This window comes from Tachypleus tridentatus, unplaced genomic scaffold, assembly GCF_004210375.1.
Source record: "Tachypleus tridentatus isolate NWPU-2018 unplaced genomic scaffold, ASM421037v1 Hic_cluster_1, whole genome shotgun sequence".
In the NCBI taxonomy this organism is placed as follows: Eukaryota; Metazoa; Arthropoda; class Merostomata; order Xiphosura; family Limulidae; genus Tachypleus; species Tachypleus tridentatus.
Genome location: NW_027467777.1, coordinates 24156414 through 24181483, shown reverse-complemented (window position 1 = coordinate 24181483; position 25070 = coordinate 24156414). Strand labels below are relative to the sequence as shown.

Below are 25070 nucleotides of genomic sequence, written 5' to 3'. Positions count from 1 at the left end.
TTCTTGTAAAATCTGAATATAGTATTCACTGTCATCCACACTGTTGATTAATAATACCTCATGTAAAACCTGAATATAGTATTCACTGTCATCCACACTGTTGATTAATAATATTTCTTGTAAAACCTGAATATAGTATTCACTGTCATCCACACTGTTGATTAATAATACTTCTTGTAAAACCTGAATATAGTATTCACATTCGTCCACATTGTTGATTAATAATACTTCTTGTAAAATTTGAATACTATATTTAGGTTTTTTACTATATTTACTATATTTATCCACACTGTTGATTAATAATATTTCTTGTAAAACCTGAATATGTTATTCACTGTCATCCACATTGTTCATTAATAATATTTCTTGTAAAACCTGAATATGTTATTCACTGTCATCCACATTGTTCATTAATAATACTACTTCTAAAACGTGAATACTATATTTCCACACTGTTGTTTTTACTATATTTACTATATTTATCCACACTGTTGATTAATAATATTTCTTGTAAAACCTGAATATGTTATTCACTGTCATCCACATTGTTCATTAATAATACTTCTTGTAAAACCTGAATATATTATTCACTGTCATCCACACTGTTGATTAACAATACCTCTTGTAAAACCTGAATAAAGTATTCACTGTTGATTAATAATACTTCTTATAAAACCTGAATATAGTATCACTGTCATCCACACTGTTGATTAATAATACTTCATGTAAAACCTGAATATAGTATTTACTGTTGATTAATAATACTTCTTGTAAAACCTGAATATAGTATTCACTGTCATCCACACAGTTGATTAATAATATTTCTTGTAAAACCTGAATATAGTATTTATTGTCATCCACACTGTTGATTAATAATATTTCTTGTAAAACCTGAATATAGTATTCACTGTCATTCACACTGTTGATTAATAATACTTCTTGTAAAACCTGAATATAGTATTCACTGTCATCCACACTGTTGATGAATAATACTTCTTGTAAAACCTGAATATAGTATTCACTGTCATTCACACTGTTGATTAATAATATTTCTTGTAAAACCTGAATATAATATTCACTGTCATTCACATTGTTGATTAATAATACTTCTTGTAAAACCTGAATATAGTATTCACTGTCATCCACACTGTTGATTAATACTTCTTGTAAAACCTGAATATAGTATTCACTGTTATCCACGCTGTTGATTAATAATACCTCTTGTAAAACCTGAATATAGTATTCACTGTTATTCACACTGTTGATTAATAATACTTGTAAAACCTGAATATAGTATTCACTGTCATCCACACTGTTGATTAATAATACCTCTTGTAAAACCTGAATATAGTATTCACTGTCATCCACACTGTTGATTAATAATACTTGTAAAACCTGAATATAGTATTCACTGTCATCCACACTGTTGATTAATAATACCTCTTGTAAAACCTGAATATAGTATTCACTGTTATTCACACTGTTGATTAATAATACTTGTAAAACCTGAATATAGTATTCACTGTCATCCACACTGTTGATTAACAATACCTCTTGTAAAACCTCAATATAGTATTCACTGTGATTCACAGTGTTGATGAATAATACTTCTTGTAAAACCTGAATATAGTATTCACTGTCATCCACACTGTTGATTAATATTTCTTGTAAAACCTCAATATAGTATTCACTGTCATCCACACTGTTGATTAATACTTCTTTAAAACCTGAATATAGTATTCACTGTCATTCACACTGTTGATTAATAATACTTCTTGTAAAACCTGAATATAGTATTCACTGTCATCCACACTGTTGATTAATAATACTTCTTGTAAAACCTGAATATAGTATTCACTGTTATCCACGCTGTTGATTAATAATACCTCTTGTAAAACCTGAATATATTATTCACTGTTATTCACGCTGTTGATTAATAATACTTGTATAACCTGAATGTAGTATTCACTGTTATTGACACTGTTGATTAATAATACTTGTAAAACCTGAATATAGTATTCACTGTCATCCACACTGTTGATTAACAATACCTCTTGTAAAACCTCAATATAGTATTCACTGTCATCCACACTGTTGATTAATACTTCTTGTAAAACCTGAATATAGTATTCACTGTCATCCACACTGTTGATTAATAATACTTCTTGTAAAACCTGAATATATTAGTCACTGTTATCCACGCTGTTGATTAATAATACCTCTTGTAAAACCTGAATATAGTATTCACTGTCATCCACACTGTTGATTAATAATACTTGTAAAACCTGAATATAGTATTCACTGTCATCCACACTGTTGATTAATAATACCTCTTGTAAAACCTGAATATAGTATTCACTGTCATCCACACTGTTGATTAATAATACTTGTAAAACCTGAATATAGTATTCACTGTCATTCACACTGTTGATTAATAATACTTCTTGTAAAACCTGAATATAGAATTCACTCTCATCCACACTGTTGATTAATAATATTTTTTGTAAAACCTGAATATATTATTCACTGTCATCCACACTGTTGATTAATAATACTTCTTGTAAAACCTGAATATATTATTCACTGTCATCCACACTGTTGATTAATAATACTTCTTGTAAAACCTGAATATATTATTCACTGTCATCCACACTGTTGATTAATAATACCTCTTGTAAAACCTGAATATAGTATTCACTGTCATCCACACTGTTGATTAATAATACTTGTAAAACCTGAATATAGTATTCACTGTCATCCACACTGTTGATTAATAATACTTCTTGTAAAACCTGAATATAGTATTCACTGTCATCCACACTGTTGATTAATAATATTTCTTGTAAAACCTGAATATAGTATTCACTGTCATCCACACTGTTGATTAATAATACTTTTGTAAAACCTGAATATAGTATTCACTGTCATCCACACTGTTGATTAATACTTCTTGTAAAACCTGAATATAGTATTCACTGTTATCCACGCTGTTGATTAATAATACCTCTTGTAAAACCTGAATATAGTATTCACTGTTATTCACGCTGTTGATTAATAATACTTGTAAAACCTGAATATAGTATTCACTGTCATCCACACTGTTGATTAATAATACCTCTTGTAAAACCTGAATATAGTATTCACTGTTATTCACACTGTTGATTAATAATACTTGTAAAACCTGAATATAGTATTCACTGTCATCCACACTGTTGATTAATAATACTTCTTGTAAAACCTGAATATAGTATTCACTGTCATCCACACTGTTGATTAATACTTGTAAAACCTGAATATAGTATTCACTGTTATCCACATTGTTGATTAATAATACTTGTAAAACCTGAATATAGTATTCACTGTCATCCACACTGTTGATTAATAATACTTCTTGTAAAACCTGAATATAGTATTCACTGTCATCCACACTGTTGATTAATACTTGTAAAACCTGAATATATTATTCACTGTCATCCACACTGTTGATTAATAATGCTTGTTGTAAAACCTGAATATATTATTCACTGTCATCCACACTGTTGATTAATAATACCTCTTGTAAAACCTGAATATAGTATTCACTGTCATCCACACTGTTGATTAATAATATTTCTTGTAAAACCTGAATATAGTATTCACATTCATCCACATTGTTGATTAATAATACTTCTTGTAAAATGTGAATACTATATTTATCCACACTGTTTTACTATATTTACTATATTGATCCACACTGTTGATTAATAATATTTCTTGTAAAACCTGAATATATTATTCACTGTCCTCCACACTGTTGATTAATAATATTTCTTGTAAAACCTGAATATGTCATTCAGTAAGACCTGAATATAGTATTCACATTCATCCACATTGTTGATTAATAATACTTCTTGTAAAACGTGAATACTACATTTAGGTTTTTTACTATATTTACTATATTCATCCACACTGTTGATTAATAATATTTCTTGTAAAACCTGAATATATTATTCACTGTCATCCACACTGTTGATTAATAATACTTCTTGTAAAACCTGAATATAGTATTCACTGTCATCCACACTGTTGATTAATAATACTTTTTGTAAAACCTGAATATAGTATTCACTGTCATCCACACTGTTGATTAATAATACTTCTTGTAAAACCTGAATATAGTATTCACTGTCATCCACACTGTTGATTAATAATACTTCTTGTAAAACCTGAATATATTATTCACTGTCATCCACACTGTTGATGAATAATACCTTTTGTAAAACCTGAATATAGTATTCACTGTCATCCACACTGTTGATTAATAATACTTCTTGTAAAATCTGAATATAGTATTCACTGTTATTGACACTGTTGATTAATAATACTTGTAAAACCTGAATATAGTATTCACTGTCATCCACACTGTTGATGAATAATACTTCTTGTAAAACCTGAATATAGTATTCACTGTCATCCACACTGTTGATTAATAATATTTCTTGTAAAACCTGAATATAGTATTCACTGTCATCCACACTGTTGATTAATACTTCTTTAAAACCTGAATATAGTATTCACTGTCATTCACACTGTTGATTAATAATACTTCTTGTAAAACCTGAATATAGTATTCACTGTCATCCACACTGTTGATTAATACTTCTTGTAAAACCTGAATATAGAATTCACTCTCATCCACACTGTTGATTAAAATATTTTTTGTAAAACCTGAATATATTATTCACTGTCATCCACACTATTGATTAATAATACTTCTTGTAAAACCTGAATATATTGTTCACTGTTATCCACACTGTTGATTAATAATACCTCTTGTAAAACCTGAATATAGTATTCACTGTCATCCACACTGTTGATTAATAATACTTCTTGTAAAACCTGAATATAGTATTCACTGTCATCCACACTGTTGATGAATAATACTTCTTGTAAAACCTGAATATAGTATTCACTGTCATTCACACTGTTGATTAATAATATTTCTTGTAAAACCTGAATATAATATTCACTGTCATTCACACTGTTGATTAATAATACTTCTTGTAAAACCTGAATATAGTATTCACTGTCATCCACACTGTTGATTAATACTTCTTGTAAAACCTGAATATAGTATTCACTGTTATCCACGCTGTTGATTAATAATACCTCTTGTAAAACCTGAATATAGTATTCACTGTTATTCACACTGTTGATTAATAATACTTGTAAAACCTGAATATAGTATTCACTGTCATCCACACTGTTGATTAATAATACCTCTTGTAAAACCTGAATATAGTATTCACTGTTATTCACACTGTTGATTAATAATACTTGTAAAACCTGAATATAGTATTCACTGTCATCCACACTGTTGATTAATAATACCTCTTGTAAAACCTGAATATAGTATTCACTGTCATCCACACTGTTGATTAATAATACTTGTAAAACCTGAATATAGTATTCACTGTCATCCACACTGTTGATTAACAATACCTCTTGTAAAACCTGAATATAGTATTCACTGTGATTCACACTGTTGATTAATAATACTTCTTGTAAAACCTGAATATAGTATTCACTGTCATCCACACTGTTGATTAATATTTCTTGTAAAACCTCAATATAGTATTCACTGTCATCCACACTGTTGATTAATACTTCTTGTAAAACCTGAATATAGAATTCACTTTCATCCACACTGTTGATTAATAATATTTTTTGTAAAACCTGAATATAGTATTCACTGTCATTCACACTGTTGATTAATAATACTTCTTGTAAAACCTGAATATATTAGTCACTGTTATCCACGCTGTTGATTAATAATACCTCTTGTAAAACCTGAATATAGTATTCACTGTTATTTACGCTGTTGATTAATAATACTTGTAAAACCTGAATATAGTATTCACTGTCATCCACACTGTTGATTAATAATACCTCTTGTAAAACCTGAATATAGTATTCACTGTTATTCACACTGTTGATTAATAATACTTGTAAAACCTGAATATAGTATTCACTGTCATCCACACTGTTGATTAATAATACTTCTTGTAAAACCTGAATATAGTATTCACTGTCATCCACACTGTTGATTAATAATACTTTTTGTAAAACCTGAATATATTATTCACTGTCATCCACACTGTTGATTAATAATACTTCTTGTAAAACCTGAATATATTATTCACTGTCATCCACACTGTTGATTAATAATACTTCTTGTAAAACCTGAATATATTATTCACTGTCATCCACACTGTTGATTAATAATACCTCTTGTAAAACCTGAATATAGTATTCACTGTTATTCACACTGTTGATTAATAATACTTGTAAAACCTGAATATAGTATTCACTGTCATCCACACTGTTGATTAATAATACTTCTTGTAAAACCTGAATATAGTATTCACTGTCATCCACACTGTTGATTAATAATATTTCTTGTAAAACCTGAATATAGTATTCACTGTCATCCACACTGTTGATTAATAATACTTCTTGTAAAACCTGAATATAGTATTCACTGTCATCCACACTGTTGATTAATAATACTTCTTGTAAAACCTGAATATAGTATTCACTGTCATCCACACTGTTGATTAATAATATTTTTTGTAAAACCTGAATATATTATTCACTGTCATCCACACTGTTGATTAATAATACATTTTGTAAAATCTGTATATATTATTCATTGTCATCCACACTGTTGATTAATAATACCTCTTGTAAAACCTGAATATAGTATTCACTGTCATCCACACTGTTGATTAATAATACTTGTAAAACCTGAATATAGTATTCACTGTCATCCACACTGTTGATTAATAATACTTCTTGTAAAACCTGAATATAGTATTCACTGTCATCCACACTGTTGATTAATACTTGTAAAACCTGAATATAGTATTCACTCTCATCCACACTGTTGATTAATAATATTTTTTGTAAAACCTTAATATATTATTCACTGTTATCCACACTGTTGATTAATAATACTTCTTGTAAAACCTGAATATAGTATTCACTGTCATCCACACTGTTGATTAATAATACCTCTTGTAAAACCTGAATATAGTATTCACTGTTATTCACACTGTTGATTAATAATACTTGTAAAACCTGAATATAGTATTCACTGTCATCCACACTGTTGATTAATAATACCTCTTGTAAAACCTGAATATAGTATTCACTGTGATTCACAGTGTTGATGAATAATACTTCTTGTAAAACCTGAATATAGTATTCACTGTCATCCACACTGTTGATTAATATTTCTTGTAAAACCTCAATATAGTATTCACTGTCATCCACACTGTTGATTAATACTTCTTTAAAACCTGAATATAGTATTCACTGTCATTCACACTGTTGATTAATAATACTTGTTGTAAAACCTGAATATAGTATTCACTGTCATCCACACTGTTGATTAATACTTCTTGTAAAACCTGAATATAGTATTCACTGTTATCCACGCTGTTGATTAATAATACCTCTTGTAAAACCTGAATATATTATTCACTGTTATTCACGCTGTTGATTAATAATACTTGTATAACCTGAATGTAGTATTCACTGTTATTGACACTGTTGATTAATAATACTTGTAAAACCTGAATATAGTATTCACTGTCATCCACACTGTTGATTAACAATACCTCTTGTAAAACCTCAATATAGTATTCACTGTCATCCACACTGTTGATTAATACTTCTTGTAAAACCTGAATATAGAATTCACTTTCATCCACACTGTTGATTAATAATATTTTTTGTAAAACCTGAATATAGTATTCACTGTCATTCACACTGTTGATTAATAATACTTCTTGTAAAACCTGAATATATTAGTCACTGTTATCCACGCTGTTGATTAATAATACCTCTTGTAAAACCTGAATATAGTATTCACTGTTATTTACGCTGTTGATTAATAATACTTGTAAAACCTGAATATAGTATTCACTGTCATCCACACTGTTGATTAATAATACCTCTTGTAAAACCTGAATATAGTATTCACTGTTATTCACACTGTTGATTAATAATACTTGTAAAACCTGAATATAGTATTCACTGTCATTCACACTGTTGATTAATAATACTTCTTGTAAAACCTGAATATAGAATTCACTCTCATCCACACTGTTGATTAATAATATTTTTTGTAAAACCTGAATATATTATTCACTGTTATCCACACTGTTGATTAATAATACTTCTTGTAAAACCTGAATATATTGTTCACTGTTATCCACACTGTTGATTAATAATACTTCTTGTAAAACCTGAATATATTGTTCACTGTTATCCACGCTCTTGATTAATAATACCTCTTGTAAAACCTGAATATAGTATTCACTGTTATTCACGCTGTTGATTAATAATACTTGTAAAACCTGAATATAGTATTCACTGTCATCCACACTGTTGATGAATAATACTTCTTGTAAAACCTGAATATAGTATTCACTGTCATCCACACTGTTGATCAATAATATTTCTTGTAAAACCTGAATATAGTATTCACTGTCATTCACACTGTTGATTAATAATACTTCTTCTAAAACCTGAATATAGTATTCACTGTCATCCACACTGTTGATTAATAATACTTCTTGTAAAACCTGAATATAGTATTCACTGTCATCCACACTGTTGATTAATAATATTTTTTGTAAAACCTGATTATATTATTCACTGTCATCCACACTGTTGATTAATAATACATTTTGTAAAATCTGTATATATTATTCATTGTCATCCACACTGTTGATTAATAATACCTCTTGTAAAACCTGAATATAGTATTCACTGTCATCCACACTGTTGATTAATAATACTTGTAAAACCTGAATATAGTATTCACTGTCATCCACACTGTTGATTAATAATACTTCTTGTAAAACCTGAATATAGTATTCACTGTCATCCACACTGTTGATTAATACTTGTAAAACCTGAATATAGTATTCACTGTCATCCACACTGTTGATTAATAATATTTTTTGTAAAACCTGAATATATTATTCACTGTCATCCACACTGTTGATTAATAATACATTTTGTAAAATCTGTATATATTATTCATTGTCATCCACACTGTTGATTAATAATACCTCTTGTAAAACCTGAATATAGTATTCACTGTCATCCACACTGTTGATTAATAATACTTGTAAAACCTGAATATAGTATTCACTGTCATCCACACTGTTGATTAATAATACTTCTTGTAAAACCTGAATATAGTATTCACTGTCATCCACACTGTTGATTAATACTTGTAAAACCTGAATATAGTATTCACTGTCATCCACACTGTTGATTAATACTTGTAAAACCTGAATATATTATTCACTGTCATCCACACTGTTGATTAATAATACATTTTGTAAAATCTGTATATATTATTCATTGTCATCCACACTGTTGATTAATAATACCTCTTGTAAAACCTGAATATAGTATTCACTGTCATCCACACTGTTGATTAATTATATTTCTTGTAAAACCTGAATATAGTATTCACATTCATCCACATTGTTGATTAATAATACTTCTTGTAAAATGTGAATACTATATTTAGGTTTTTTACTATATTTACTATATTGATCCACACAGTTGACTAATAATATTTCTTGTAAAACCTGAATATATTATTCACTGTCATCCACACTGTTGATTAATAATACATGTTGTAAAACCTGAATATAGTATTCACTGTCATCCACACTGTTGATTAATAATATTTTTTGTAAAACCTGAATATATTATTCACTGTCATCCACACTGTTGATTAATAATACATTTTGTAAAATCTGTATATATTATTCATTGTCATCCACACTGTTGATTAATAATACCTCTTGTAAAACCTGAATATAGTATTCACTGTCATCCATACTGTTGATTAATTATATTTCTTGTAAAACCTGAATATAGTATTCACCTTCATCCACATTGTTGGTTAATAATACTTCTTGTAAAATGTGAATACTATATTTAGGTTTTTTACTATATTTACTATATTGATCCACACTGTTGATTAATAATATTTCTTGTAAAACCTGAATATGTCATTCAGTAAGACTTGAATATAGTATTCACATTCATCCACATTGTTGATTAATAATACTTCTTGTAAAACGTGAATACTATATTTAGGTTTTTTACTATATTTACTATATTCATCCACACTGTTGATTAATAATATTTCTTGTAAAACCTGAATATATTATTCACTGTCATTTACACTGTTGATTAATAATACTTCTTGTAAAACCTGAATATAGTATTCATTGTCATCCACATTGTTCATTAATAATACTTCTTGTAAAGCCTGAATATAGTATTCACTGTCATCGACACTGTTGATTAATAATACTTCTTGTAAAACCTGAATATATTATTCACTGTCATCCACACTTTTGATTACTAATACTTCTTGTAAAACCTGAATATATTATTCACTGTCATCCACACTGTTGATGAATAATACCTTTTGTAAAACCTGAATATAGTATTCACTGTCATCCACACTGTTGATTAATAATACTTCTTGTAAAATCTGAATATAGTATTCCCTGTCATCCACACTGTTGATTAATAATACTTCTTGTAAAACCTGAGTATATTATTCACTGTCATCCACACTTTTGATTAATAATACTTCTTGTAAAACCTGAATATATTATTCACTGTCATCCACACTGTTGATTAATAATACTCTTGTAAAACCTGAATATATTATTTACTGTCATCCACACTGTTGATTAATAATACTTCTTGTAATACCTGATTATAGTATTCACTGACATTCACACTGGTGATTAATAATACTTCTTGTATAACCTGGATATAGTATACACTGTCATCCACACTGTTGATTAATAATACTTTTTGTAAAACCTCAATATATTTTTCACTGTCATCCACATTGTTGATTAATAATACTTCTTGTAAAACCTGAATATATTATTCACTGTCATCCACACCGTTGATTAATAATATTTGTTGTAAAATCTGAATATATTATTCACTGTCATCTACACTGTTGATTAATAATATTCCTTGTAAAATCTGAATATAGTAAATTTGACCTCTGATGCTATATTAAGAACATTTAGATTAGAGACCATTGTATACAGTATTGAGATTATAGACCATGGTATACAACATTAAGAATAAGGACCATCATATATATGATATTAAGATAATAGAATGTTATATGTGACATTAAGATTATGGACCATCATGTATGGCATTATGATAACGGACCATCATGTATGGCATTATGATAACGGACCATCATGTATGGCATTATGATAACGGACCATCATGTATGGCATCAAGATTACAGACCATCATACTTTTGTATACTTTGTGAAACTATGGTATACTCTTGTAAACTTTGGTATAGTATGATATATTATGGTAAACTTTGGTATACTGTGGTATAATTATGGTATACTTTGGTAAACTATGGTATAATTATGGTAAAGTTTGGTGTACTATGGTATGATTATGGTATACTGTGGTACACTTTACACATCACTACTTTTGATTATTTGAACTTATTAATTATATTATGCAAGAATTGTGAGAATATGTTAATACTCATGTAATTCGTGATTAGGTTTTCTCCAGACATAGCATCAAAAAGAGGGCTTAGCACAGCAGAAATGAATGCTGTGGAGGCCATTCATCGAGCAGTGGAGTTTAACCCCCATGTTCCGAAGGTAACTTATTTTAATAATGATTTGATTATGTAGTGTATACTTTCTAACATGTTTTCTATAGTGTTAGCTCTGTAAAAAGGTGTTGTATATGTTGTGTTAGATAGAATGAGTAGTGTGGCTGGTGTAGTATAAGTTAGGGAAAGAACCTTTTTGAAATAAAATTAGAGTTTACTGGAAAATAATAAGGTAATAATTCTGTCGATTTCCTTGCTAATATGTTAGTGCTGTATTCTTTAATAATGGCCTCACCTGTATCTGTAACACATTACTCTGAAACCTATCGGAGGCAGTGGTAGCTTCATGGTTTTTTTAACCTTTTCATTTCAACAACAGTTCCTGAAGGTACTTATCTGAAACCATTAAATAAATAAAATATACTGTTACAACCACCACATAATCAATACCACATTTAGAGCATACAGAATTGTTTGTATAAAATTAGTTTATCTTTTATGTAATATATCTGAAACTGTCTTTCACATTTACTAACTTTGTAGGTGGTTTCATCTCTTGCACTTTTTAACACTAATTGTTTGTCACATTCACTACTGCCAAAACTAACTTTATGTTCAATAACCAAAACTACTTGCAAATAAATGACCAAAGTATGGGGATTCCCGTATCACCAGTTCTATCCAACATTTTTATGACACAGATATGACACAAGCGATCAATGCAGCCTTACACCCACACTATACTGGTACAGGTATGTTGATGACACAATTGCTGGATTTACATCTACACAACACACACTTAGTTTTTTCAGTTACGTTAACTTAATACAACCCAACATTAAGTTCACCTGTGAACAGGAAAACACTAACCAAGTAGCACTAGAACTGATACACAAGTCAAAACAGAAATCCACAGAAAAATCACCCATACTGGACTATACATTCCCTGGGCCTCAGCACACTAAACAAAACAAAAACTCAACATATTAAGAAACCAAATAAACACAACCACAAAACTATGTTCACCTGATAAAATTAATGATGAAATCAACAAAATAAAACAAAACTTCATCAACATCAACAAATTTCCTCAGAAAACTTTGAAAAAAATTATACACGCACACCTAGACCAACAACAAATCCCAAGATACAACAAACTACAAAACCTTATACTGCTGTGTACCATATGTTCATGACATCAGCGAACAAATAACCAACATTTGGAAACAAAACTTATAACAGAACATTCCAGTAAACACCAAATTTATTCCAAATCCAGGTATAAAACTAAAGACCATACTATGAAAAAATTGCACTGACAAACACAACACCAACATAATTTATAAAATACAATGTAACAACTGCCACAAATTCTATATTGAAGAAACAAGTAGAAAAATGGAAATTAGATTCAAATAAAAAAAACACATATTTTTTAATACTGATAACCATAGAAACCAACAACATACTAAGGAAAACAGGGAAACAAATATAATCAAACAGAAAATCAAAGAAGCCCTATATATATACAAGACTAAAACTAAAATTAAATATAAAGGAAAACATTTATACCTATACTAATTGATAACTTAACATCTAACAACAATGCTCCCTACATTCTAATATCTGTTTACATTATCATCCTGAAGACAGCCCAAAAACCTGTGAACTAAATTAATAAACTAGTAGTAAAACAAAACCACAACCATATGAACCAAATTAATGAACTTGTAATAAAATAAAACCACAACCATGTGAACAACATTAATGAACTAGTAGTAAAATGAAGCCACCACCGTAAGAACTAAATTAATAAACTAGTGGTAAAACAAATTCACAACCACTTGAACTAAATTAATACACTAGTAGTAAAACAAAGCCACAACTGTTGGAAATGAATTAATAATTCAGAAGTAAAACAAAACTACTACCATGTGAACTAAATTAATGAACTAGTAGTAAAACAAAACTACAACCCTGTAAACTAAATTAAGAAACTAGTGGTAAAGCAAAGTCACAACCATGTGAACAAAATTAAAAACTAATCGTAAAACAATGCAAGCCCAAGATAAACAAACTCAAACGAACACCTTTATACCTATATTCATAAATATATCCAATATCTAAGTACACCCTATATATTCCTACACTCAATTACACAACAGCCTTCAGACATGGGGTCAACTATTGGTCAGTTACTATTTCTTTCTCTGTGAACCTGACGATGACCGAAGAAGGTCGAAACGTTGTTCGCTCCTCTACATAGTGTTTTCTCTACCCATACCAGCTGTTTTTACATATGTAATTTTCTATACAAGTGTTTTCTTGTCATTATGGATTAGTAGAAAAATAAACTAGTAGTAAAACAAAGTCACAATCATGTGAACTATTAGTAAAACAAAATCACAATCATGTGAACTAAATTAATAAACTATTAGTAAAACAATACCACAACCATGTGAACTACATTAATAAATTATTAGTAAAACAATACCACAACCATGTGAACTAAATTAATAAACTGTTAGTAAAACAAAATCACAATCATGTGAACTAAATTAATAAACTGTTAGTAAAACAAAATCACAATCATGTGAACTAAATTAATAAACTATTAGTAAAACAAAATCACAATCATGTGAACTAAATTAATAAACTATTAGTAAAACAATACCACAACCATGTGAACTAAATTAATAAACTATTAGTAAAACAATACCACAACCATGGGAACTAAATTAATAAACTATTAGTAAAACAATACCACAACCATGGGAACTAAATTAATAAACTATTAGTAAAACAAAATCACAATCATGTGAACTAAATTAATAAACTATTAGTAAAACAAAATCACAATCATGTGAACTAAATTAATAAACTATTAGTAAAACAATACCACAACCATGTGAACTGCATTAATAAATTATTAGTAAAACAATACCACAACCATGTGAACTAAATTAATAAACTATTAGTAAAACAAAACCACAACTGTGTGAACTAAATTAATAAACTATTAGTAAAACAATACCATAACCATGGGAACTAAATTAATAAACTATTAGTAAAACAAAATCACAATCATGTGAACTAAATTAATAAACTGTTAGTAAAACAATACCACAACCATGTGAACTGCATTAATAAATTATTAGTAAAACAATACCACAACCATGTGAACTAAATTAATAAACTATTAGTAAAACAATACCACAACCATGGGAACTAAATTAATAAACTATTAGTAAAACAAAATCACAATCATGTGAACTAAATTAATAAACTATTAGTAAAACAATACCACAACCATGTGAACAACATTAATAAACTATTAGTAAAACAATACCACAACCATGTGAACAACATTAATAAACTATTAGTAAAACAATACCACAACCGTGTGAACTAAATTAATAAACTATTAGTAAAACAATACCACAACCGTGTGAACTAAATTAATAAACTATTAGTAAAAGAAAGCCACATCCGTGTGAACTAAATAAATAAACTACTTAGTATTGAAATCATAGCAGAACAAATTAGTGGGGTTTAGCACCAAACACTTTGTACATGTATCTGAGCCAGTACTAGGGTTGGCACTAGTTGGTAAACATTATCTTTTCTCTTCTAGTATCTTCTAGAGACAAAGAGTTTGATACTTCCTCCTGAACACATTCTCAAGAGAGGAGACAGTGAAGCAATAGCCTATGCATTTTTTCATCTCCCACATTGGAAGAAGATAGAGGGTGCTCTTAATCTCCTACACTGTACATGGGAGGGAAGTAAGTACCATGAATATAGAAGGTGCTCTTAACCCCTTACACTGTACATGGAAGTAAGTACCATGAATATAGAAGGTGCTCTTAACCTCCTACACTGTACATAGATGTAAGTAAAATAAAGATAGAAGGTGCTCTTAACCTCCTATGCTGCACATGGAAGTAAGTAAAATAAAGGTAGAAGGTGCTCTTAACCTCCTACGCTGCATATGGAAGTAAGTAAAATAAAGGTAGAAGGTGCTCTTAACCTCCTACGCTGCACATGGAAGTAAGTAAAATGAAGGTAGAAGGTGCTCTTTACCTCCTATGCTACGTATGGAAGTAAGTAAAATAAAGGTAGAAGGTGCTCTTAACCTCCTATGCTGCATATGGAAGTAAGTGAAATAAAGGTAGAAGGTGCTCTTAACCTCCTACGCTGCGTATGGAAGTAAGTGAAATAAAGGTAGAAGGTGCTCTTAACCTCCTACGCTGCATATGGAAGTAAGTGAAATAAAGGTAGAAGGTGCTCTTAACCTCCTACACTGCATATGGAAGTAAGTGAAATAAAGGTAGAAGGTGCTCTTAACCTCCTACACTGCATATGGAAGTAAGTAAAATAAAGGTAGAAGGTGCTCTTAACTTCCTATGCTGCGTATGGAAGTAAGTAAAATAAAGGTAGAAGGTGCTCTTAACCTCCTACGCTTCATATGGAAGTAAGTGGAATAAAGGTATAAGGTGCTCTTAACCTCCTACGCTACATATGGAAGTAAGTAAAATAAAGGTAGAAGGTGCTCTTAACCTCCTACGCTGCATATGGAAGTAAGGAAAATAAAGGTAGAAGGTGCTCTTAACCTCCTACACTGCACATGGAAGTAAGTAAAATAAAGGTAGAAGGTGCTCTTAACCTGCTACGTGTTGCACATGGAAGTAAGTAAAATAAGAATAGTGTGATCTGTGATGACGAGAAAACCCACTTGCAGAGAAAATTATATATTTAAAAATGACTGGTATGGGTAGAGAAAGCACAAACATAAACAAACACAAAATTAAAGAAGCCTTACTTGTACAATAACTCAAGTCCAAAATAAACCAATACAAAGGAACACCTTTATACCTATATTAATAAAGATATCCAGCATCTAAGCACGCCCTCTACATTCCTACACTGAATTACACAACTGCCTTCAAACATGTGGTCAGCTATTGGTCGGTTACCTCATTCTTTCTTTGTGAACCTGACGAAAACCAAAGAAGGTCGAAACGTTGTTCGCTTCTCTAGTGCTTTCTCTACCCATACCAGCCATTTTGAAATATAAGAATAGAGGGTACTTTTAACCTCTTACACTGTACAAGGAAGTAAGTAAAATAAAAATAGAGAGTGTTCCTAACTTCGTACACTGTACATGGGTAGGAAGTAAGTAATATAAGAGTAGAGGGCATTCTTTATCTCTTCAACTAATTAGTTCAGACTGTTACTGTAATTATAGTTTTCTATGTTGTTGTATTTTTTGCAGGTTACTAATAAAACAGTGTGGTTGATTTTAATGTATGTTATGCTTACTGTTACAGTTCCTCCTATCCCAAATATCTTTCTCCACTTTCTTTTTTTCTATCTAATTAATAATTTGTACAATTAGTTTTAACACATTTCTTCCTACAGTCCATTTTGTATCAACTTTGTTTTGTATCACAAAAGGACAATAATAGAATAGTTTAGTAAACAATGTTTTAAAGGCTATGCCCTTAGTCACGTATAGTCACATATAAGTATCTGATTTATTGAGTAGGCATTAAGTCAGAAACACACAGACATTAACATCTGAAAATTTAGTCTGGGTGTTACATCTAACTTCTTCAGAAGAGCTTGCCTGAGAATGCCTATAGAACATAGTTGGTTGGTACACTTTCAAAGGAAATGGTTGAGGATGGGGACAAATGTTTTATAAGGTTCATATTCACATTAAGTCCAGCCACAGCAGAGATAATACCATTAACTTGAAGCCATTGATTGTGGCTATATTGTACATGAAAACTGTTTTATCTGATGAACTGATAATATGTAGAAGGCTTAGTTTGACAACTGTGATTTATGAAGTAGACATGTATGTCCCTCTCAGATTGTCAAGATGCCCTAACAGCATCCAACACTATAATTTGCTAGCTACTTTATTTTCTCATGGCATGAAGTAAAAGATCTGGGAGGATTGTTGTTTTCATTGGTGAAGTGACAGTGTACAAACAGGCAAGTGTGACGGTCAATGCGTACAAACAGGCAAATGAGTTGGGCACTGCTGTCAGTTTGTACAAACAGGATGGTCACTACTGTTGGTGTGTACAAGCAAGTGGAATGTGTGCTGTAATGAGTATTATCTATAGCAAGGAATGGCTAACTGTTCTTCCACTGCTGTTCATGCAAAGCTGTGCAGTTTGATTAATCTGCCCTCATTGCACAGAAAATCTGTTTTGCTAGTTTTGGGTTTTTGGAACATGTGGAAACTGGTGTTTTCCAAGGTGACTGGTGACGTTGAACATTGTCCCATTGTGTGACCTTTTGAAAATTGTTTTTTTCTGGCACTGTTATGTGGTCATTTGTATCATGAACATGACATATCTGAATTCTCAAGAGTGTCTGCTTGTTTGAATTGTAATTTTCTTTCATTTTGTCTTTACAGAAACTGTACAGAGATATGTTTTATGTATGCAGTTAAATAACCTTACTTTAATTGTCTTTTTCAGCATTTAGAATGATACCATACCCCCTGGAAAAGGGCTATCTTTTCTACCCTTATCCAACTTGTACAGAGACCATAGACAGAGAACTCCTTCCAGGTAAGTTTTTAAACTGACACATTTTGTTTAAAAAACAAAACAAACAGTATCTTGTCTCTTGGTGATGCACAACATAAAATATTAATATATGACAGGTTTAATGTTGATGTTTTTATTGATATAGAACATATTGTCTGTGACACACAACATATTAATCTATGAAAGGTATAATCTTGATGTTATTGATGTAGAACATCTTGCCTGTGACACAATATAAAATATAAATCTATGACAGGTTTACTCTTGATGTTGTTGATGTAGAACATCTTGTCTGTGACACAATATAAAATATCAATGTATGACAGGTTTAATCTTGATGTTTTTATTGATGTGCAACATCTTGTCTGTAACACACAGCATAAAATATTAATATATGACAGGTTTAATCTAGATGTTTTTATTGATATAGAACATATTGTCTGTGACACACAACATATTAATCTATGAAAGGTATAATCTTGATGTAGAACATCTTGTCTGTGACACACAACATATTAATCTATGAAAGGTATAATCTTGATGTTATTGATGTAGAACATCTTGTCTGTGACACAGTATAAAATATAAATCTATGACAGGTTTAATCTTGATGTTAATGATGTAGAACATCTTGTCTGTGACACAGTATAAACTATTAATCTATGACAGGTTTAATCTTGATGTTAATGATGTAGAACATCTTGTCTGTGACACACAACATAAAATATTAATCTATGACAGGTTTAATCTTGATGTTTTCATTGGTTTGACTGATATCTTTACAGCATTTCATGACATTTCTGTCTATCCTAAGAAGGAGTTGCCGTTTTTCATCTTGTTTACTGCAGGACTCTGTTCTTTCACAGCACTTTTGGCTCTGCTCACCCATCAGTACCCCGAACCCATGGGAGCATTGGCAAGAACTGTGAGTTTTCTTGTAACTGAATGAATTCATCTTAATTTACTCCATAAAGTCCAGTAAAAGGAAATTCAAGCTTGTTTATTTTCCAATAGTTATGTTTTAAGTTGTATGTTTAATTATTAAACTACATTTCAGGATCAATACTGTTCAAAATCTACTAATATGGCCACTATTCATCTCTGTTCAGTGTATCTTATGGCTATTAATTGAGTGGACTCCTGTAACCTTTTATCTAACTGGAGTTATTAATCGATTTATTAGTATATAATGTTTCATGAAATTAATATCATAATAAAAGTTGGTTGAAAAGTCAGTACACAAATAAGGTACAAAAGTTTTCAGATAAAACTCAAGCACTAGCGCGTTAAGGCGTGCGCTTTGTAATCTGAGGGTCGCGGGTTCGCGCTCGAGTCGCGCCAAACATGCTTGCCCTCCCAGCCGTGGGGACGTTATAAAGTGATGGGGTCAATCCCACTATTTGTTGGTAAAAGAGTAGCCCAAGAGTTGGCGGTAGGTGGTGATGACTAGCTGCCTTCCCTCTAGTCTTACACTGCTAAATTAGGGACGGCTAGCACAGATAGCCCTCGAGTAGCTTTGTGTGAAATTCCAAAACAAACAAACAAACTTTCATATTGTTGACTGTTTTTCTTGAGGAGTATGGTTAATTCACCAATTTTAAATTCCAAATAGTTAAAACTATACTAAGTCTGTTTATTTCATGATTTTATTTACCTGATGCTCATGAAAATTATCTGGTTTTTATAGTACTTTAAAATTTATGTGTATGTTAGTGTGGTTCTCTACTCCAGTTTTAATCATTTCAACATGTACAATTTAAACAATGAAGACAGTAGAGTTAAATGTGAGATTTGATATTAAATAGGACAAGAACTGTTTCATTCTAATCCATGGTGACAAGAAAACCCACTTGTAGAGAAAAATATATATGTAAAAATGGCTGGTATTGGTAGATAAAGCTCTATCTAGAGGAGCGAACAACATTTCGACCTTTAATAAATATAATCCAACATCTAAGCATGCCCTCTACATTCCTACACTCAATTACACAACTGCCTTTAAACATGTGGTCAGCTATCTCTTTCTTTCTTTGTAAACCTGACGATGACTGAAGAAAGTTGAAACGTTGTTCGTTCCTCTACATAGAGCTTAATCTACCCATACCAGCCATTTTTACATATATATTTGTCTAATTCTGAATAGGACTAGAACTCTTGCATTCTGACGTTAAACTGTGAAGACATTAAAGCTGTTTGTAAGACTTGATTCTAAATAGAACTAGAACTGTTCAGCACAACCACTTCAATGGCTTAAAAGGCTGAACACCAAGATACCTTTTGTTCTTTTGACTAAATCTATTTACTTTTCATGAGGAGCAGAATTTTCTGAATTTGTAGGTTTTTCCGATTGTTTGAGAAATAATGCCTACATATTAGTTTCTATTTGGCTGTAGAATGTTGATATATACATTAAAGGTGTATATTATTTCAAATTACACAAGAAACTGTTTTAAATATTCTAGAATAATAGTATTGTATAACTGAAATAAATCTTTTAAGAGTTCTGTCATTGGAACTCCAACGTTTTGCATTGTAAATATAGAATCTTAATTCAAATTAAAAAGGTTATTACAGATTAATACACCCAACTATTATTATTCTCTTCTTAAGGTAATTAGTTGGCTGTCTCTTCCTTTAAGTTACGTTGTGGACAAAGTAGAAACTCTCCTTCCATCAAGCCTTCTTCAACAGCTCTCTCGGATCTGATTTGAAGAATGTTAACCGTGGCACGACTTGTCAGACCTGTATTTGCCATAGTGTAGATCTCAATATTGATTGGACATCCAGTGTTAAAATCTTAGTGTGATGTCAATATTTGTTGTTCATATTGGTGTTGTTTTGTTTTTTGGTGGGTTTACACCATCACAATCCTATTGACTAAAATTAAATACTCTTTTTGTTTTTTTTAAACAGTGGTAATGTACTAATTGCCAGTTACAAACCTTTTAGTCATTGGTCTTTATCAAATAAAATTTGGAAGAATTTTGAAGCATTGAAATAGTCTTAGGGGTTATATTCAATTCGTGCGAGTAAAGACAACAGAAAAAAGCAGCACTTTACATTAGGATCTTTTATCAAGTGCTATGAAGTAATAAACTAAGGGTTTCTTCCACTCTTGCAGAATTGAATCAGACATTTGTTTCCACATTTCTATGTTGAATTCTTGTCACAGTTGTAGTAATAAACCAGTAATGTATCTGATGCATGTTAGAAGTAATCAGTAAATATTTAATATATTTAATGATTTTGATCACAATACAGATTTTACAGTTGGCCACTCTTGCTGTTACAGAAATTTATTGCCATTTTGTGAACAACATATGTTTGCCCAACTTGTGCCAGTTCAGTTAATTTTAACTCCACAAAGTAACACAACTATATGAAGTAATTACCAAAAAGTACTTAAAAGAAAAACATGTATAAGCAGTTAAGTACCTCTGTTAACTTTAAATTACTGTTACAAAACAACAGATCATACATCATTTTTGTATATCTTCATTTTAAATAGTGCATTAAGAGGTACAGTTAAGGTACTCTGTTTTAATCAGTGGAAGAAGTATTATATTACATCACCTTGAAGATAAACCAGATTTGTGTCAGAACCTAAATTTTAATTCATAGATGGCAAGAAACACAACACATGTAACAGTTGGTGACACACAGTAACAATGTTAACTCACCCTGAAACACAACATATGAAGACATCAGAATATAAACTCATTATACAAGACAACACATAAAAAAGTTTGTTACGTAGTCACAATGTTAACACAACATATCAAACAGTTTGTAACAATCACCATGTTAACATAAAACAGTTGGTGACAGTCACATTGTTAATTCACCTTTAAAACAACATATAAAACAACTAATGACATAGTCACAATGGTAACACAACATAAAACAATTGGTGGCATAGTCACAATGTTCACTCACCATCAAACACAAAAATAAAACAGTTACTAGACGTTTCAAGACTAAGTTAACAAGTAACTAGATTCTTCAAAACTAACACAGAAAAAAAGACCACATATCGTTCTACAAATGGTCAGTGTCTATCAATTTAACTTGTTTTCTTGATTCTTAGCCATTCTGACGTTGTCTTTGCACGAGAATCTCCATCACTGTTTATGTTTCTCAAGAAGTCATGTTGAACTTGGGTTCAGTTTTGAACCTGGTTTTATAGGATGATCAGCAAAAATATATATTGATCTTTACATTAAAGGCATAAAAATGATAACTGACTCTGGAAACAAAATTAGTTAATATACATAAACTACAGATCAGTTAATAAATACATAAATATACTGATAAAAATTTCTTCACAAACACTAAAGAGATAATTCTTGGAATAAACAATTACTTCATTATCTTTGGACAATCACCATCATGGTAAGTCAATAAATAACTATTTGTTTTGTTTACATAACTTTTTAAAAAGTTATTTTACATCAGACAAAGTATTTCACTACCAGAGGACACCACTCCATAAATCCAGACCTCGAAAAGATGTTTTACCTAAAGAGTACCTAAAAATAAACAGGAATAATTTCTATGAACTTTTGAATGAAAGCATTGAAAAATGAGTTAATAACAATATGTACTTCCACAGAGTCCCTGAACATGTTTCTCTGAGAGTGAAGAAAACCTAGACTAAGAGTAACTAATTTTTATTTCTTGCTTCAGAAGTTCATACGTCACCCTGTGTTGTAGCCTATAAGGTACATAATTCTTCTCGTGAGTCGTGGCATCAACACGTTTTATTGACGACACAACAGTGCAATTTGTCACGTTAAACATTCTTAGTTAGTTTCTACTGACTGACAGAACACACTACTGAACAATGATTTGAAAAGTTACAACAGGTGACTCATTTCGTGAAAAATAAGTAAATTACACTATATTTGCCATACCCGGCGTGGATGAGACCTTCTGCTTACTAGAAGGTGTCATCAGGCTGGCTGGGGAATGTAGGTCTAGATATTAATTTATCTTAATAAATACCAGTTGTTATGGTGTGATGTAGAATAACAAGTATAATTATCATTCATTGTTATTTAACTCAAAATTAGGGTACAGATTAATCTCACAATATTATTATATACAAATAACCATGTGCAAATGGCCTTCAGGTTCCTGTGACCTACACGAACATAAATACACGATTCGCACAAGTCTGAGTGAACAGAAAAAAACTCATCTTTGAATCAAACATGTATTAGGCTTATGAATGCTCTCAGGTTAATTCTTGTCAGAAAGGTCATTAACCCATAAGAACTGATATGGACATTGCAAATAAACTTACATAATATTTTTTATATAATTTAAATTACCAATTATATCAGAAAATAACAAAATTAAGAAAACATTTAAGCAGATACTAATGTCACTAAAATGTGCCACTGATGTCTCTTGTAAGATACAAATTCAATACACTTATCAGTAAAAGAACCCACTATGTACAAGTCTTTTGTCATTACTACCATTGTATAGCCTTGACAAGTTATCATGACAATATAGTGGTATTAATCTGAGGTTTACAATCACATGACAAAACCTCAACACAATTTTAAATATATACAGATTAAATATTGGAGAAAAGGATGCAAAAATAAGTACACATATTAGTTAAACACAATAAAAACTCTAACCTTACATATTTCACATAACATAAAAGAAATATTATTTCCTGTTTTCAGATGGGCTCAATTGTCAGAACACCCCTATTATAATTAAGCATCAACTTCATACAGAGACAAGATTCAGTCATCAAATATGAACTTAAAAACAATAAAAACTATTACATTATTGCTTGATACAAATGTTACATAAATTAATCTTTGGTTACTTGTTATAAACTGTAAAAACAATTATTACTAGGTATCAATCTGACACAAATATAAAACAATCTTTGGTTACTTGATATTAATTGTGAAAACACCTCATTATTAACAGGTATCAACCCAACACAAATATAAAACAATCTTTGGTTACTTGATATTAATGGTGAAAACACCTCATTATTAACAGGTATCAGCCCAACACAAACATAAAACAATCTTTGGTTACTTGATATTAATTGTGAAAACACCTCATTATTAACAGGTATCAACCTGACATATATAAAACAATCTTTGGTTACTTGATATTAATTGTGAAAACACCTCATTATTAACAGGTATCAACCTGACACAAACATAAAACAGTCTTTGGTTACTTGATATTAATTGTGAAAACACCTCATTATTAACAGGTATCAACCTGACAAAATATAAAACAATCTTTGGTTACCTGATATTAATTGTGAAAACACCTCATTATTAACAGGTATTAACCTGATAAAATATAAAACAATCTTTGGTTACTTGATATTAATTGTGAAAACACCTCATAATTAACAGGTATCAACCTGATAAAATATAAAACAATCTTTGGTTACTTGATATTAATTGTGAAAACACCTCATAATTAACAGGTATCAACCTGATAAAATATAAAACAATCTTTGGTTACTTGATATTAATTGTGAAAACACCTCATTATTAACAGGTATCAACCTGACACAAATATAAAACAATCTTTGGCTACTTGATATTAATTGTGAAAACACCTCATTATTAACAGGTATCAACCTGATAAAATATAAAACGATCTTTGGTTACTTAATATTAAATGTGAAAACACCTCATTATTAACAGGTATCAACCTGACAAAATATAAAACAATCTTTGGTTACTTGATATTAATTGTGAAAACACCTCATTATTAACAGGTATCAACCTGACACAAATATAAAACAATCT

At 30.3% G+C, this 25070-nt stretch overlaps 1 protein-coding gene across 1 annotated transcript in view; it reads left to right on the top strand.

Annotated features, from left to right (window-relative positions):
* LOC143241641 (suppressor of tumorigenicity 7 protein homolog) overlaps window positions 1-21265 on the top strand; it is a 171114-nt gene extending 149849 nt beyond the window's left edge. Inside the window, 5 exon segments of the mRNA XM_076484822.1 lie at window positions 11642-11744; window positions 15333-15483; window positions 18196-18288; window positions 19053-19192; window positions 20878-21265. Of these exon segments, the coding sequence (XP_076340937.1) occupies window positions 11642-11744; window positions 15333-15483; window positions 18196-18288; window positions 19053-19192; window positions 20878-20973 (583 nt within the window). The 3' untranslated portion in view covers window positions 20974-21265.
* The last annotated feature ends 3805 nt before the right edge of the window (window positions 21266-25070 follow it).